Source organism: Vombatus ursinus, unplaced genomic scaffold (assembly GCF_900497805.2).
Source record: "Vombatus ursinus unplaced genomic scaffold, bare-nosed wombat genome assembly UNPS02001419.1, whole genome shotgun sequence".
Lineage (NCBI taxonomy): Eukaryota > Metazoa > Chordata > Mammalia > Diprotodontia > Vombatidae > Vombatus > Vombatus ursinus.
The window spans coordinates 8,319,937-8,337,092 of record NW_020941197.1 but is presented as its reverse complement, the minus strand read 5'-3'; the positions used below and the strand labels follow the sequence as shown (position 1 = coordinate 8,337,092).

The window sequence follows — 17,156 nt, the reverse complement described above, 5'->3', positions numbered from 1 at the left end:
ACATTATATATGTAGTTAGCTGGCTCAGTAGATAAAGTCGAAGATTTGGAAGTAGGACAATCCAAGTTCAAATCCTGCTCAGATACTTACTAACTGTATGATCCTGTGCAAATCACTTAACCTCTTTGTGACCCAGTTTCCTAATCTGCAAAGTTGGATTACTAAATCCATTTCAGTACTATTGGAAGGACCAAATGAGTTAACATATATGAGGGACTTTGCAAAGTGTAAAGCACTATATAAATGTTAACTTTTTAAAATAAAAATTATATAAGGAAATGATCAAATAAAATAATTTTATCATTGGTCTAATGTTATAAATCAGATCAAATCTAATATGTATATATGTATATATGCAAGTATGTACATGCATAGATATATGGGGAACACTGACCAGTTTATATTAATAATAGCTAACATATGTGTGTATATATCTTTAAGGTTTGCAAAATTATTTCCATATATTATCTCATTTAACCTTTACAGCAAACCTGTGAGATAGGTTCTACCCTTATCATCCCCATTTTACAGGTGAGGAAAATGAGGCTGAGAGAGTTTAAGTGATTTGCCCAGCATTACACAGATAGAGGTTGAGATAGGTTTCAAAACCAGATCTTTCTGACTTCAAGTCCCTTAATTATTCTTTCCACTGCCAGAGACTACCTATGAATATATTATGTATATAATAAGGTCCCTACCCTTGAGGCATTATCTAGTATCATTAAAGAGTTAAGAAATACAAATGTGCCTACTTAATGGTCTAAAAAAAAGAATGAGAACACTGAGAGGAGGAGAGTTTTACAGGTTAGAAGGGTCTTAAAGATTTTATTGTGGAAATGACCCTTGGAAGGGTTTGGCAAAGTAACTTGAGGTCCCCACCACAGAATACTGTGTCCTGCAAAACTATGCAGGACACATAGCAACCTACACCACTGATTTGCACAGGGCCAGTCCCCAGGGCATGTGTGGAAGTATATTAAGAAAATTGATGTTTCCATTTATGAACTCTAACGATTAGCTATGTGCTTGTGAGTTATGAGTGGAGCAAGGACAACAGTTTGTTTTGTTTTCCTTTGCAAAGCAAAAGTCTATTCAAATGTTTCCTTTATTTAAAAAAAAGTAGGGGCAGCTAGGTGGCACAATGCATAGAACACTGGCCCTGGAGTCAGGAGGACCTGACTTCAAATCCAACCTCAGACACTCAACACTTACTAGCTGTGTGACCCTGGGCAAGTCACTTAACCCCATTGCCGATCCCTCCCCCCAGAAAAAAGTGTCTATGTGTTCACATCTATAGCTGTGATCATTCCCTTGCTTCCTGTGCCATGTGGGATACTGTAATGGGTTCAAATATGAAAAATAAAAGGTTGATAATACTTCCCCCCCCCAAAAAATGTTAACAGTCAGGCCAGTGAAATTCTCTAAAGGCTATAAAATTGACTTCATTAGGACACCTTCATTAAAATCGATCAGACATTTGAAGGGAACTGGCATTTCAGCTGAGCTTTGAGAGAAGCTAGTGATTCTGAGAGGTAGAGTTGAGGAAAAGGAAAAAGAGGAAGAAGTATACCCCAGGCATGAGGAATATAACCTGGACAAAAATGCTGAAAGGAGAAGGGATGCTGTACGTGAGGAATGGTAAATGGGCCCCTTTACCTTAATTATCAAATTTATTTTTTGACACATCTGACTCTTCATGACCCAATTTGGAGTTTTCTTGGCAGAGATACTGGAATGGTTTGCTATTTCCTTCTCCAATTTATTTTACAGATGAGGAAAGTGAGGCAAATACAGTTAAGTGGCTTGCCTGGGGTCACAGGGCTAGTAAGTGTCTAAAGCCAGATTTGAACTCCAGGTTCCACACTCTATCCACTGCTAGTCATACCTAGATGCTCTGTCAAACTCCTAGAAAGCATATAATAATGCTGGAGAAGTAGGAGCCAAAATGAAAAGGGCTTTAAATGCTTGACAAAGGAGTTTTGTTTGATCCTAAAGGTAATAGGGAGTTACTAGAGCTTTTGGAGCAGGGAGAGTGACATAATCAGAACTATACAAATATTACTTCGCAGCCATGTGTAGGGTAGATCAAAAAAGTGGAGAATACAGAGACATGGAGAACAATTTAAAGGCTTTTGCAGTATTCTAAGTGAAAGGTAGTTAGGTGCTGAATATGAGTGGTTGAGAGGTGAGGTGAATCAAGGGAGAAAAAAAGAGAGGCTATGAGAAGAAATAGCTTCACGAGGTGGTCAGGAAGAGGGATAGGAGAAGCTAGCTGTAGCAGAGAACTGGTTTCAAATCTAGAAAGACTGGGGTTCAAATCCTGCCCCTGACACATAGTAGGTCTGTTGTTGTTGTGACCCCATTGAGGTCTTCTTGGCAAAAATACTGGAGTGGTTTGCCATGTGTTTCCATTTTCCACCTGAGGAACTGAGGCAAATAGAGGTTAAGTGACTTGTCCAGAGTCACACAGCTAGCAAGTAACTGAGATCAGATTTTGACTTGAATCTTCTTGACTCTGGGTCCAGTGCTCTATCCACTATATCACTTAGCTGCCCCACCAGATCTGTAACCCTAAGCAAACCACCTCTCAGTGCTCTAGGCAAGTCTCTAATATGACAAGCTACAGAGAAAGTACCAACCTGAATTGGAAGAGGGAGGATTTGTTTGTTTGTTTTAACCCAGGAGTCCCCTATACCAATAAAATAACAGGTCCAGTGAACAATATGGCTTAAAGTGTAATAGGGCTAAAAAAAAAAACAAAACAAGGGGTTGGAATTAGGTCAATATTTTTTCTTTTTTTAAAATTTTTTTATTAATTTATTTTGATTTATCAACAATCACTTACATAAGCTTTCGAGTTTTAAATTTTTCTCCCCCTCCTTGCCCCCACTCCCTCCCCAGTACAGTGTGCAATCTGATATAGGCTTTACACATAGATTCCTATTAAACATATTTTCACATTAGTCATATTGTAAGAAGAATTAGAACCAATACAAGGAACCACAAGAAAGAGGAAACAAAACAAACAAATAAAACAAAAAATGGCAAATTGTATGCTTCAATCTGCATTCAAACTCCATAGTTCTTTCTTTGGATGTGGATAGCATTTTTTATCATAAGACTTTGGAAGATGTCTTAGATCCTTGTATTGCTGAGAAGGGCTAAGTCTATCAGCGTGAGTCATTGCACAACGTGGCTTTTACTGTGTACAGTGTTCTCCTGGTTTTGCTCACTTCACTTAGCATCAGTCCATACAACTCTTTCTAGGTTTTTCTGAAGTCTGCCTGCTCATCATTTCTTATAGCACAATAGTATTCCATTACATTCATATACCACAATTTGTTCAACCATTGCCCAGTTGATGGGCATCCCCTCAATTTCCAATTCTTGGCTACCACAAAAAGAGTTGCTATAAATATTTTGATACATGTGGGTCTTTTTCCCATTTTTATGATCTCTTTGGGATATAGCCCTAAAAGTGCTATTGCTGGGTCAAAGGGTATGCACATTTTTATAGCCCTTTGGGCATAGTTCCCAATTGCTCTCCAAAGTAGTTGGATCATTTCGCAACTCCACCAACAATGCATCAGTGTTCCAATTTTCCCACATCTTCTCCAACATTTATCATTTACTTGTTTTGTCGTATTGGCCAATCTGATAGGTGTGATGTGGTACCTCAGAATTGTTTTGATTTGCATTTCTCTAATCAATAGTGATCTAGAGCATTTTTTCATATGACTATAGATGGCTTTAATTTCTTCATCTGAGAGCTGCCTGTTCATATCCTTTGACCATTTATCAATTGAGGAATGACTTGTATTCTTATAAATTTGACTTAGTTCTCCATATATTTTAGAAATGAGGCCCTTATCAGAGACACTGGTTGTAAAAATTCTTTCCCAGTTTTCTGCTTCCCTCCTAATCTCAGTTGCATTGACTTTGTTTGTGCAAAAACTTTTCAATTTAATGTAATCAAAATTATCCATTTTGCATTTCATAATGTCCTCTATCTCCTGTTTGGTCACAAATTCTTCTGTTCTTCATAAATCTGACAGGTAAACTATTCCTTTCTCCCCCTATTTGCTTATACATCAGGCTTTATATCTGAATCATGAGCTCATTTCAACTAGGTCAATGGTTTTAAAAATTTATTTGTCATCCCCGTCTTCTAGCCTATGTTTTTCCTCTACCCACCATTCATAATAACCCCCTCCCAAAAAGAATAAATTTCCAATCTCTCTTTGTTTTCTTTTTCTGTTAAATTGTTCTAGGAAAGTATTTTAACTTTTAATTCCTACTTTCTTTACAGCCAAAAATAGGACAATTTCAGGAACTGATAGGCCCAAACCCAATGGAATTTCACAAGAAACAGGTAATGATCCAAACTATGCTTTCTTTTAATACTTCATGACTAGAAGAGTCATTATGCACTCTGAACAATTCTGCTGAATTCCCACATCAGTTTCTTTGAAGTGATACACACATACACACGCACACGCACACACACATGCATGCTTTATGCAAGATGGAATCTCAGAATCTGCTGTTGGTTGACTGAAATTAAAAACTGAAACTAATCAGAGACAGAAACTTCAGAAATGAAATAGGACTCGAAACTTTTTTAAATTAAATCCAATATGATAGAGATCATGTTCATTCCCAAATGAATAAATTACTAGACCAAATAAAAGCATTTCCCTTAATGTCGAAACATTTTAGATAATGATCTTAACATGGGAAATACAACAAATGGCTTTGTTTTGAAGTATTGAGTATCATATTGGTCTTGACAATGAGAACACAAAAACTTTTTTTTCCAGTCTGTAATTCCAAAAGTGACTTTAAAAATCTTTCTGAAAGTTTGCATGTATTCAGTCAGTCAACAAGCATTTATTAAGTACTTGCTATGTGCCAGACACTTTAGTAAATTCTGGAAATACAATGAAAGAAGAAAGATAGTTCCTACAGTCAAAAAGCTTACTTTCTTATGGGGAAAGAAAAAAACAAAAAAGGAATCTGAAAAGTGGGTGGGGGTACGAAGGTATCTGACCCCACAGGTACCTGGTAGGTGAAGGCCAGAGCATAGCCTAGAGAGGATTCAGACATGGCTGTCCTGTGTTTCCTCCTTAAATAAAGATCCTGGAAAAGCCATCTAATCAGAGGGAGAGGAAGCAGGAAGACACTTCCAACATGAGAATTCCAAGACTAGAGTGAGGCTTCAGGACAAAAAAATTGGTCATGGTAGATGAAGTTCAGTGTGCAGCCTAGAGAGGAATATTAACTCTCTGGAAGGCACCATTTAATACATATATATATGTTATGTGTATATATGTAAGTAGAGGTATGTGTATGCATATGTATATGTGTCAATACATATACATTTATACACATATACATACACACATAAAACATGTGTATGTGTGTTTATATGTATGTATATGTTATTTATGTTAAATACATATACATATTATATATTAATCAGAGCTATTGGTAGGTCATTGATCATTTCTATTTAATATGAATGGCATTTTGTCCAATTTGGTAAAATATTGTGACCCTTCTAGGTCCCATAAAGCAAAATGATCCCCATTAGATAATACAGACAATCAGATCATACCAATGCTACTGCCAATAGCACTGGAATTGTTCTGTTAATGATGATTAGACTCCCAGATATCAGAATCATCAGGATGGCTAGAGTATTTCATTACCTGATGTATGCATTCTCAGGCTTTTCCCAGTGAATGGATAAATAAAGCATTTTTAAGTACTTACTTTGCGCAGAGCAGGGACCATCTCCAGTTGTCCTGATGTGTATCTGGCCCCTGGACCCAGACAGCTCCAGAGGAGAAATTGAGGCTGGTGACTTTGCACAGCTCTCCCTCACTCAAATCAAATTCACTTGCAAGTCATGGCATCCCCTGATGTCATGGTCCTCTTGGAGAACAAAGGACAAACAGCAGTATGCACAAAGCAGTGTGCTAAGTGCTAGGGATACTAATAGAAAAATAAGATGCACCTTTCTCTCAAGGAGCTCACTTTTGAATGGGGGAGACCACACATAGGGAAGGTTCCAGGTGCAAGTCAGATGAAAAAGTCCCATAGTCCTTAAAGTGCAATGGCAAAGCAGATGGTTAATACTTCTTCATTGATGCCATTTCTATTGATAAAAATCCTACTGGTTTCTTTAAAGTGTTCAGGATCTTACTCCACATAAAAACTTCTCAAGCAAATATAGACCTCAAGGTCTTACTGCTCTAAGGGATCTTTTCAAGCACTTCCTTTGTTAGTTGCTATAAAGAACTGGGTTCTGACCCCAGATCTACCAGTCACATAATGTGTGACCCTTGGAACATGATTTCATTTCTCTGGAACTCTCTCCTCATCTGTAAAATGACAAAGTTGGACTAAATAATCTCCAGTGTCCTTCCCAGCTGTATATCCTTTGACCCTGTGTTAATGGAATGTTTTTAAAATAAATAAAGTGCTTCCCCTTACCTTGGTTCCATTCAATACTGATTAGCATTTCAGAGAAAAAAAGGGTGTGATGGGCAATTGTTTCAGTTATCAATGTATTTGATTAACTTGAGGATATTATTGGGTGAAACACAAAGCTAGTGCTTTTTTTTTTTTGCAAACTGCTTTCACTTCCCCACTTCTTCAAGGAACAATGGTTCTAGAATTGCCTTAGCCTCCACACTCCCAACTACATTCCCAAAAGGTAGGTAGGTGAGAACTCAAGATTGTTGGCAGAAAATTATTTCCCTTCTACTTCTAACCCTATTAGAAAAGCAAAAGAAAAGTCCACAAAGTCCAGAAAACAATGTGTTATTACATTTTTCCTTAGAGTCAGTTTTATTATATTCAATTCAGTTCAACCCTTATTGTATGCCTACTAAGTGCAAGGCCCAGTGATGGACTATATAGTTCTTGTCCATGGTAACCTAGCTACCGTTGGAGAGATGTTTAGCACCAATTTGGGTTCAGAGCAGGGATGTGCTACAGCTAGCTCCAATCAGCTCCTGAGACAGCCAAGGTGAGCATTTACATCTCTGAAATCAGCAAATGCTACAAATCAGGGCTTGATTTATTATTTGGTTGATTGTCTAGACTTAAGAAAGCAGTAGGGAAAATGTTAATAATGCAGATTAAAATTAAATGTATGCCCAGCATATGTCTCTCTTCCCCCTCCTCCAGAGAGCTGGTTGTTAAACATTTACCAGCACACTTTAGGTACTTTTCTGCTCCAACAATTCTAAAAGGGTTATGATCTGTGTCTGTAGAAAAAGTACCTACCCTGATAAAAATGTAGATCCTTGCTATATGGGGCAATCCACCCCATTAGGTACTGAAGTTACAAGGTACAAAGAAATGATAATCAGTTTCTGCCTTCTAGGTGGAAGGAATTTTTTTTAAGGCCTCCTCAGGCAAAGTGAATATTTTATTTTGCTTAAGAAAACTGATGTAAAAGTAACACATCTTTGGATTGGCTTCTGATTCATAACTTCAATGAGTCTATCCTATATTAATTACCGCTCCTTCAGGGTTATTCTCTAAACTCCATTCTAGGATATAGAGATCTGCAAAAAGCTACTTCTCCATAAGCCAACTACAGGGATCTTATCTGCCCTTGATTCCAGGTGCCTGTGCTGTGACACCTGTATTTTATATTTTCTAGTGTCTTGTCATGAGAATACTGCCACTGTCTGTTGCTATATAAAGTTATTTTGAAATTTTTTCCAAGTATATTTTTTCCCCTGTTCCCTGACTTATCTGAATTTTATCTCCCTTATTCCTTATAGTATTTAAATTTAGATCATTTAAATAGGAATCAAGTAGTTAAAAAGCAAGACCTGGATTTTTAGTCTTGGTTCTGCCTGTCTGACTTTGGAGGAATCATTTTACTTCTCTAGGCTTCAGTTTCCCCAACTGTAAAACGAAAGGATTGGGTTCAATGTTCTCTAAAGTACTTTGTAATTATAGCATTTTATGGTTCTTCATTTCTGATCTGGACTCTTGTAATGAGCTTTGCATTAGTTTCCCTAACTCCTATCTCTAGTTTTTTCTGTGAAATTCATCCTTTATACTTCTGCCAAAAGCAATCTTTCTAATATCTACATCTGGCACTGGTATATTACAAATCACTGTAATACCCCTGGTGCTCTTATAGGAAAAAAATTCTTAGTGTTTCCCTATTGCCTATAGGAAAAAATAAATAAACTCTTGGCTAGTGTTCTAAGCTTTCTTTAACCTGGTTCCAATCAGCATCTTATGGTTCTCCCCTTCAAAGGCTCAGTGCATCTACTATTCACTCTTTTCCAATCCTTCTTTTCCCTTTTCAGCGCCATGTCTTTCCTGCTGTTGCACATGCTAATCCCTATACGCAAAACATAACCTTGCCCCCATCACTTCCTTTCATCATCTTTTCTTTCCTTCAAACTCCTCTCAGGTAGGACTTCCCAATGAAGCCTTCATTAATTCTCCAAGGCAAAAGTTAACCCTCCCTTCTTCACTTTCTGTATCTCGCCTCTCTTGTATAGTGAAGGAATAGCTTTTTGGTTCTCTCCTTTTTGATTCACCATTTTCTCCCCTACAAGTTCAGAGTTTGTAGCAGTGGAGGTGACCATGGGGCAGTAGGAGGTGCTGCTGCAGCATCTTCTCGTCCTCCAGTCCTAGGGAGAAATCACCCTCTTCTCCTTGGTATTTTCTTTTCTCCAGGTTTTTCAGACCCTATTTTCCTCGGTTGCCCTGCTACCTCCCTAACCACTTCTCAGTTATTTTTGCTGGCTCTTCATCCAGATGGCACCCACTACTTATGGGCATCCCCTAAGGCTGGGTCCTGAGCCCTCTTCTCTTTTTCCTCTATATTATTTCATTTGGTGATCTCCACAGATCCCAATTATCACCTCTATGTAAATGATTCTTTGATCTATTATGCAGCTTTAAACACTCTCCTGACCTTTTGTCTCACATCTCCAACTGCCTGTTTGATATCTTGAACTGGAGGTCCCATAGACATTTTAAACTCAGCATATCTGAAACTTAACTCATTATCTTTCCACCAAAATCATCCTTTCTAGGAGCAGCTAAGTGGTGTAGTGGATAGAGCGCCGACCCTGGAGTCAGGAGGACTTGAATTCAAATCCAACCTCAAACACATAACACTTACTAACTGTGTGACTCTGAGCAAGTCACTTAATCCCAATTGCCTCACCAAAAAAAAAAAATCCCTTTTTTCTAGCTTGTTTTTGACTGTGGAGGGTACCACAATCCTCCCAGTCACCCAGGCTGGCAACCTAGGTATCATCCTCGATGCCACACACTCTCTAGCCCCACCCTCATATTAAAGCTTTGCCAATTACTATCAGGTCTACCTTGCAACATCTCTCATATATGCCTCCCTCCTTCCTTTCACTGCCAGCATCCTGGCACATTATCACCTAATGTTTTCATCATGACATACCTGGACTATTGCAATAGGCTGCGGGTTTGTCTCTATTACAGATCTCTCTCCACTCCAGTCCTTCCTCTATTCAACTACCAAAGTTATTGGTCTAACCATGTCACTTCCTTATTCAATAAGCTCCAGAAGTTTCCTATTGCCTTGAGGATCAAATATAAAATCCTCTGTTTGGCTTTAAAACTTTTCATAATCTGGCTCCTTCCCACCTTTCCAATCTTCTCATACCTTATTCCCTCCCATGTACTGTATGACCCAGTGACTCTGGTCTCCTCACTATTCCTCATAACAGACACTCCATCTCCTGACTGTGTCCTGAATGCCCAGATTCTCTCTCTCCTCATCTCCACCTCTTGACTTCCTTGGTTTTCTTCACGTCTCAGCTAAAACCTCAATTTCTACAAGAAGTCTATCCCAGTCCCCCTTAATGCTAGCGCCTTCCTTCTGAGATAGCCTCCAATTTATCCTGTCTATACCATGTTTATACCATAGTTGCTTACATGTTGACTCCCCCCCTATATTGTAAGCTCCTTGAGATCGGGGACAGTAGTTTGCCTTTCTTTGTATCCCCAGTGCTTAGCACAGTGCCTGGCACATATTCAGTTCAGTCATTTTTCAGTCATGTCTGACTCTTTGTGATCCTATTTGGGGTTTTCTTGGCAAAGACACTGGAGTGGTTTGCCTTTTCCTTCTCTAGCTCATTTTACAGATAAGGAAACTGAGGCAAACAGGGTTAAATGACTTGCCCAGGGTCACAAAGCTAGTAAGTGTCTGAGGCCAGATTTGAACTCAGGAAGATGAGTCTTCCTGATTCCAAGCCAAGTGCTCTATCTACTGTACCACCTAACTGCCTACCTGGCACATAATAAGCAATTAACAAATGCTTATTGACTAGACTATTTCAGCAATGAATCCATTCCCTGCTGCTATTTTATTTATTTATTTATTCTTGCTTACTAAATAAATGAAAATTTAATGTCTTTGGTGGCAAGTAGAGTTCCTGTTTTTAATATTTAATTCACACATATTTCAGTATTTGAGGACCCATGATTAGGCAGCATAATTAATAGAGTACTAAAGTTGGAGTCAGGAAGCCCTGAGTTTGAATCCTACCTCAGTCATTTGCTAACTGTGTGACTCTCAACAAGTCATTTACCCTCTCCATACCTCAGTTTTCTCATCTGTAAAATGAGGGAGTTGGATTTGTTGGCCTCAAAGGTTACTTCCAATTCTAAATCTATCATTCTACAGTCCCATGTTTACCTGCATGTGAGTTCTTCTTCCCCTGATACTGAATGCAGCTTTTTCGAATCTTAGTCCTTATGAACTGCTATGACTTAAAAAAAAAAAAGAATAATTTGATGACCAGATCTCTAACAATGAACCTCACTGATCTTATTGAGGCTTATCAAGGCTGACAGTGCCAATCTATTAACACGCAAGTACTTAGAGCCTTTCCATCATGGCAGAACCTGACAGACCTGGTATTTCACTGGCCTATTCTTTAGGAATCCAGGGTTATCTTCAAACCACAGTGTGACATCAGAGTAGGACTTCTGCAACAATTGTATATTTGCATTGTGCTCTGATTTCACATTCTGGATTCCTTTGACTCTCACGATAAACACGAGGACAGATATTCACATTGCAGAGATGAGGAAATCAAAGCTTAAAAATATTGTGATTGACTCAAGGACACAAGTTTATAAGTAGTTACAAAACCAAGACTCGAATTCATGTCTTCTAAACAACAACAACAATTCCTGTGTTTATAGTGCTTTCAGGCTCTAAATCCTAGTTTCATAGGTCTTCTGCTATATCTCCCTGCCACAGGATACCACCGAACATGGAAACCGTTCATTTTTGTTACTCATTGATTACTTTCATATTTATTAGGGAGTCAGTGTTAGTGGTCTCTTAATTTGGAACTGGAATTATTTTTTTTTTGACAAGCAAATACAATAGAGATTCCCCTAGGTATCTTTGAAAGATACTATACCCAGACTTTGAACACGTCTATTTCCATACTAATGGTCATTCGTGTCAGGACAGGAAATAGATTTGTGATGTATCAAAAAGTGAAGCAAAAGTTGGCTCACCCTTCTTATAGCGCACCCACCCCAAATCTGAGTTTGTGTATTTAGGAAAGAGGTTGAGCAATACTCACCACAGATCTGATGTGGTCATTTAGAAGGCCTGGCACTGAGTAATTTATAGATCCATTCCTTTCAAAGTAATAATTCACTATTCTGAGCTTTGCCAGGCTTGGTTTAAAACCCCTGATGCTAAAAGCTCTGTTTGCTGGCTGAGTGTCATGACTAGGTAAGGTCTCTTTTGGAATGTTTTCAAGTTGCATTAGTCAGTGCCAACTAAATCATACTGGAATTTTAAGGCTGTGTGGTAGCTTTTTTTGAAAAAAACCACAAAATGCACCCAAGCATATTGGCTGAACATGACACAATTCTGCAGATGAAATCTTGAGAATACAGTTTAATAAGGCAATACTAAATAAGAAAACGGGCCAGTATAAACACATAAAGGGGGGGGGCAGGGAAATCAGATTAATAGGTTACATGATCTCTAGCATCATGGAACACTTGAGCAAAATAATCATAGGTCATAGATCACAAATCACACAAAATCAACAGTCCAACATCATCACAGCAGCTAAAAAAAATATGTTTATATAGTGCTTTAAGGTTTACAAAGTACTCTGCACAAATTATCTCATTTGGTCTTCAGCATAGTACAGTGGGCAGCCAGGTGGCACAGTGGAGAGAATGCTGGGCCTAGAGTCAGGAAGACTCATCTTCATGAGTTCAAATCAGGACTCAGACACTTACTGGCTGTGTGGCCCTGGGCAAGTCACTTAACCCTCTTTGCCTCAGTTTCCTCATTTGTAAAATGAGCTGGAGAAGGAACTGGCAAACCATTCCACTATCTTTGCCAAGAAAACCCCAAATGGAGATCATAAAGAGTTGGACAAAACAGAAAAAACAACTAAACTAAACAACACTGTGAAATCGGTACTCTAGACATTAACATTCAATTAAAACTACAAATTCAGTGATATAGCATCAACTTTAAAGTTTGCAAAGTGCTTTCCTCACAAGGTATTGTATAATAATAGTGCAATTGTTGTTATTTCCATTTTATAGTTGAGGAAATTGAAAATTACCTAAGGTCCCAGAGCTAGTAAAGCTAGTAATTACCTGAGTTGAGATTTGAGAACTGTTCTCACTCCAAGCTTGATGTTCTTTCAACTACCTGACATTTCATTTTCAAAAGTAACATCTATAAAAATCAAACACTCCCATAAAAGCTTGAATTCAGTAAAGATATCCAAACTAGAAAATAGATTTCATGAGAACAGCTTATTTTTACCCAAATCCAAAAAAAGTTCATAAATTAAGTACTATTGGCAGTAAGGAAAAACCATGTCATTCCAATGACTAAGGTCTACCAATGGATAAAACGTAATGATTTTTCTCAAATTTCAATGCAATGTACTCAAAGGCAGAAATAAACTGAATGATCTTAACAAGGGAAGTACAACAACCCCATTTATACAAGAAATGCATGTTGTTGGCAGTGATGCTTTTAAATTTCAGAATCAGTACATTAATATACATTATTACCTTTATTTGATAGGTTACACCAAGCCCATTTCTGGAAATGTTGAAAAGCCTCTCAGTGTCCCCAAAAATGTTTCACTTGATGCTACAAAAAAACCAGGTAAGACCAGATCAGGGAAGAGAATGGTACAATGATACTTCACGGCAGCACAATAAAGAATCTCCATTTATCTTATGTACTGTAATGGGATAGCATCTTGTGTCCCTAGGGAAATTATGGCACCTCTTAGAGCTTTAGATTTCCTTCTCTGTAAAGGGGGGGGGGGGCGGCTTAAAAAAAAAAGCATCTATTCTGGCTAGCACAAAGTTACTGTGAAGATCAATAAGTAAGAGCACTATACAACTATGGGGATAAGAACTGTACCTGTGATTTCATTGGTAAAGAGAATTCCCAGAAGGTCTTTCTAATGGCAACTTCTCTACCACTTATAGGCTTAGAGTTGCATTAGAGCACCAAGAAATTAAGTGACATTTGTCCATGGTCAGAAAGCAGATGTCAGGGGTTGAATTCCACTCCAGGTCTTCCTGGCTCCAAGGATGACTTTCTACCCACTATACAATGGATGGCATAATTATGCCAATTAATATCCATAAAGTCCAGAATTTGACACTTACCTACCTCCCACTGCAATCCATTCCATCACCTCAGGCCACCAAACCAATACTAGTGGAATATATAAACAATGTAAATTTATTAACAAAACATTTTCTTTTAGGAATGAAAGTAATCCATTGATCAATTAGGTCTATAGTAGTTGCTTAGGTTGTACCACTTTAATAATTAGTTTATATTCAATTCTTTATTAATCATTTACTAGTATTCTTTTCTTTTTTGAATTTAGTACTGAAAAGTCACATTCTGTAAGATGCTAGAGAAGATATATAGGATAGATACCTAACTGGTCAAATATAATTTCATTTTTATTACAATTATTTTTTCCCTTCCTTTTTATTTTTTATTTTCCCCCAATTACATGTAAAAACAAATTTGAACATTTGTTTTAAAATTTTTTGAGTTCCAAATTCTCTCCCTTCCTTCTTCCTTCCCCCTCATTGAGAAGGCAAGCAATTTGATATAAGTTAAACATGTACAGTCATACAAAACACATTTCCATATTAGTCATGTTGTAAAAGAAAACACAGGCCAATTAAAAAAAAACTCGAGAAAAATAAAGTTAAAAAATGTATGCTTTTATCTGCATTCACTCCATCAGTTCTTTCTCTGAAGATGAGTGGCATTTTTCATTCTTTCCAAATTCTCCTGGATCATTGTATGACTGAGAATAGCTAAGTCATCATACATCATACCTAAGTTCATCATACAATATTGCTGTTATTGTGTCCAATGTACAATGTTCTCCTGGTTCTGCTCACTTCACCATGCATCAGTTCATGTAAGTCTTTCCAGGTTTTTCTAGAGCATTGTGCTTATCATTTCTTATAACACAGTAGTATTCCATCACAGTCATAACTTGTTCAGCCATTCCCTAATTGATGGGCATCCTCTCAATTGTTTAAATTCTTGCAGGGTCTTTTTTGTGTATTTTGTTTAGTGCAGATGGATAAAAATGTGGCCAGATTTCAGAACAGCAATGTGTGTAATATGATCTTTTAGGTACAGAAGCTGATATTCATCGCCCCACCTTGCCACCTCCTAAATCAACACAGCCCCAAAGAAAACCTCTACCACCAAACAATGTGACCGGCAAGCCAGGAAGTACAGGTATGTCAGACTCATACCTTGACCCCACCCCACACCTCCATTTTTATTTTAAATATTTGTATATCCACTCAGAGCAAACTTGTCCTTAGTGTCTTAGATTGAGATGTAAGAGGCATCAGAAATAAATTACACTTCAAAAAACTCCTCTAGCACCAGAATGCCTCACACGTTGACTGTGAGGCAGGTTGGATGGCATAAGCAATCACTCATAGCCATTTGCCATCTGGCCAGACTTGAGTAAGCATCATAATGAGGGCAATTAATTCCAGCATTGTAACCCTGATGATTTTCCTTGGATCTTTGTGTACACAGGGCAGAGGGAAACTTATTCAGGTTTTTTAACAGTTAGTAGATAAAGATTATTTTAGATTACTTACTCACCTTCCAGACAGTAACCTAAAAGGATAATTCTGAGATTCAGAAGTGGGAGACACTACCCTAGTTCCACTTCAGACATTACCTCCAAATGGGAAATTCTGTTGTCCTAAAATAAAACTAGATGTTTTGCCATAGGAACCATCTTGTTACCACGAGTAACCTCCCCTCCTCCAAAGGTGACAGTTAAACCTACAGGCCCCACCATGCCAAAGAAAATCGAGACAGACAAAAAGCAGCCAACAGTCTCTGTTACCGGAGAATATGGTAAGTTTGGAAGCTGGTGGCCCACTGGGTGCTTGGATGCAAAGTACAAAGAAATGACTCCATGGTAGGAAAGAAAGAAGCCTATAAACTAATCAACTGTGGATCTTAGTACCAGAGCTTCTCTTTTTCTTTCTTTTTGTTCAGGATTCATTTTTGTTGTTTTTCTTTTTGGAAAGGAAGGGGAATAAGATGAAAATACATTTATGTTTCACTGCAGACAAATACACGTTAGGATATTGAGAGAAACCAAAGATGATGAGGTAAAATGAATAAAGGGAATGAGAAAACAGAATCCCAAGTACCAGGGTCAAACTGGATTGGTGCGGTGGTATCTTATCTTCCACTGCCCCGAGGGCAGGAACAGAGAAATGACAAAAGCTCTTGCTAATGTAATGAATGTATATAGACTGCAGATAGAGTTCCGCACAGACTTTTGTGGCTATAAACGCCATAGTAATGGACTGGGATTGAAGCTTTATTTCTTCCATTTGCCAGAAATACTTATACTAACTCTATCTCTTTCAGGTAACTTGACTGACTTTAGCTCAAGCCCTACAAGAGAGACAGATTCCCTGGGGAATCAGCGGTTTATGGGTAGGTCTTGTTGGTTGGAAATCCTGTTATTCTCAGTCATACTGGACTTGACTTTATCATTTTTACTCTTTCTTCTTTCGTCAAAATGGTATGCAATCCAATGATCATTTTAGTCAAAACTGTGAAAGGACTTTGCACATAAGTGGTTTCTTCCCACCTCCCCTATCATTTCCTGACTATAATTCTAAAATTTCTTCAAATAGTCTGTGCCCCACCAAATCATCTCTCTTGGCAGAAATTAATGTGTTGAAGGATCTACTAGAGTGCATAGTCCTCTCAGGTGGAGAATCATATCTTCTACACCTCCATATCCCCAACATTGCCTGGCATAGTGCTCTGCACATAGAAGGCATATAACAAAGTGTGGAATGAATGAATGAGTAAATAGGTGAATAAGTGAATAACAAAGATGAAAAAACAAATTCCTGGGTTAAAATAGATTGGCACAGAGATTTCCAGTCTTCTGTTGCCCCTAAGCACAGGAGCAGAGAAATGACTTTTAAAAAAGGAGTTCTGTAATAAAACATGGGATACAGATAAAGTACTGCACATACTAATAGAGGGCAATAAATTTGCAACTTTCAACTCATGGATCATCAAGTTTCTGAATCATTTATAGCAAGATATCTATAAATATCTATAAACTTAAGACTTAATTTTAAGATATCCAGTGATTTGAGCTGGCATAAAAGACAAAGGGAAGGGAATAAGCATTTATTAATCATCTATTATGTGCCTGGCACTATGCTAATTAATTTACAAATATTATCTCATTTGTTCCTCACAATAATCCTGGGAGGTAGGTACTATTATTGTCCCCATTTTACAGTTGAGGGAACTGAGGCAAGCAGAAGTTAAGTGACTTGCCCAGAATCACATAGCCAGTTAGTGACTGAGGTCAAATTTGAACTCAGTTCTTCCTAATTCCAAGCCCACTGTGTCACCTAGCTGTGGAGGGTACAGCTCTGATTTGGACACAGAGAATTTGAGTTCAAATCCTAGCTATGTTACTTCTTACCTATGTGACTATGGGCAAATCACTTGACATCTCTGGGTTTCAGTTTCCTCATTTGTAAAACCAAAGTCTAAGCATAAAATCTAT

At 37.9% G+C, this 17,156-nt stretch overlaps 1 protein-coding gene across 21 annotated transcripts in view; it reads left to right on the top strand.

The window, feature by feature from the left end:
• Positions 1 to 17,156, top strand: part of ABI3BP (ABI family member 3 binding protein) — a 301,260-nt gene that overhangs the window by 253,266 nt on the left and 30,838 nt on the right. For all 21 annotated transcript variants that reach the window (XM_027866372.1, XM_027866234.1, XM_027866358.1 and 18 more), the window contains 5 exons: positions 4,310 to 4,372; positions 13,112 to 13,195; positions 14,711 to 14,818; positions 15,332 to 15,460; positions 15,986 to 16,054. In XM_027866372.1, coding sequence (XP_027722173.1) covers positions 4,310 to 4,372; positions 13,112 to 13,195; positions 14,711 to 14,818; positions 15,332 to 15,460; positions 15,986 to 16,054 — 453 coding nt within the window. The remainder of the gene's footprint in view (positions 1 to 4,309; positions 4,373 to 13,111; positions 13,196 to 14,710; positions 14,819 to 15,331; positions 15,461 to 15,985; positions 16,055 to 17,156) is intronic.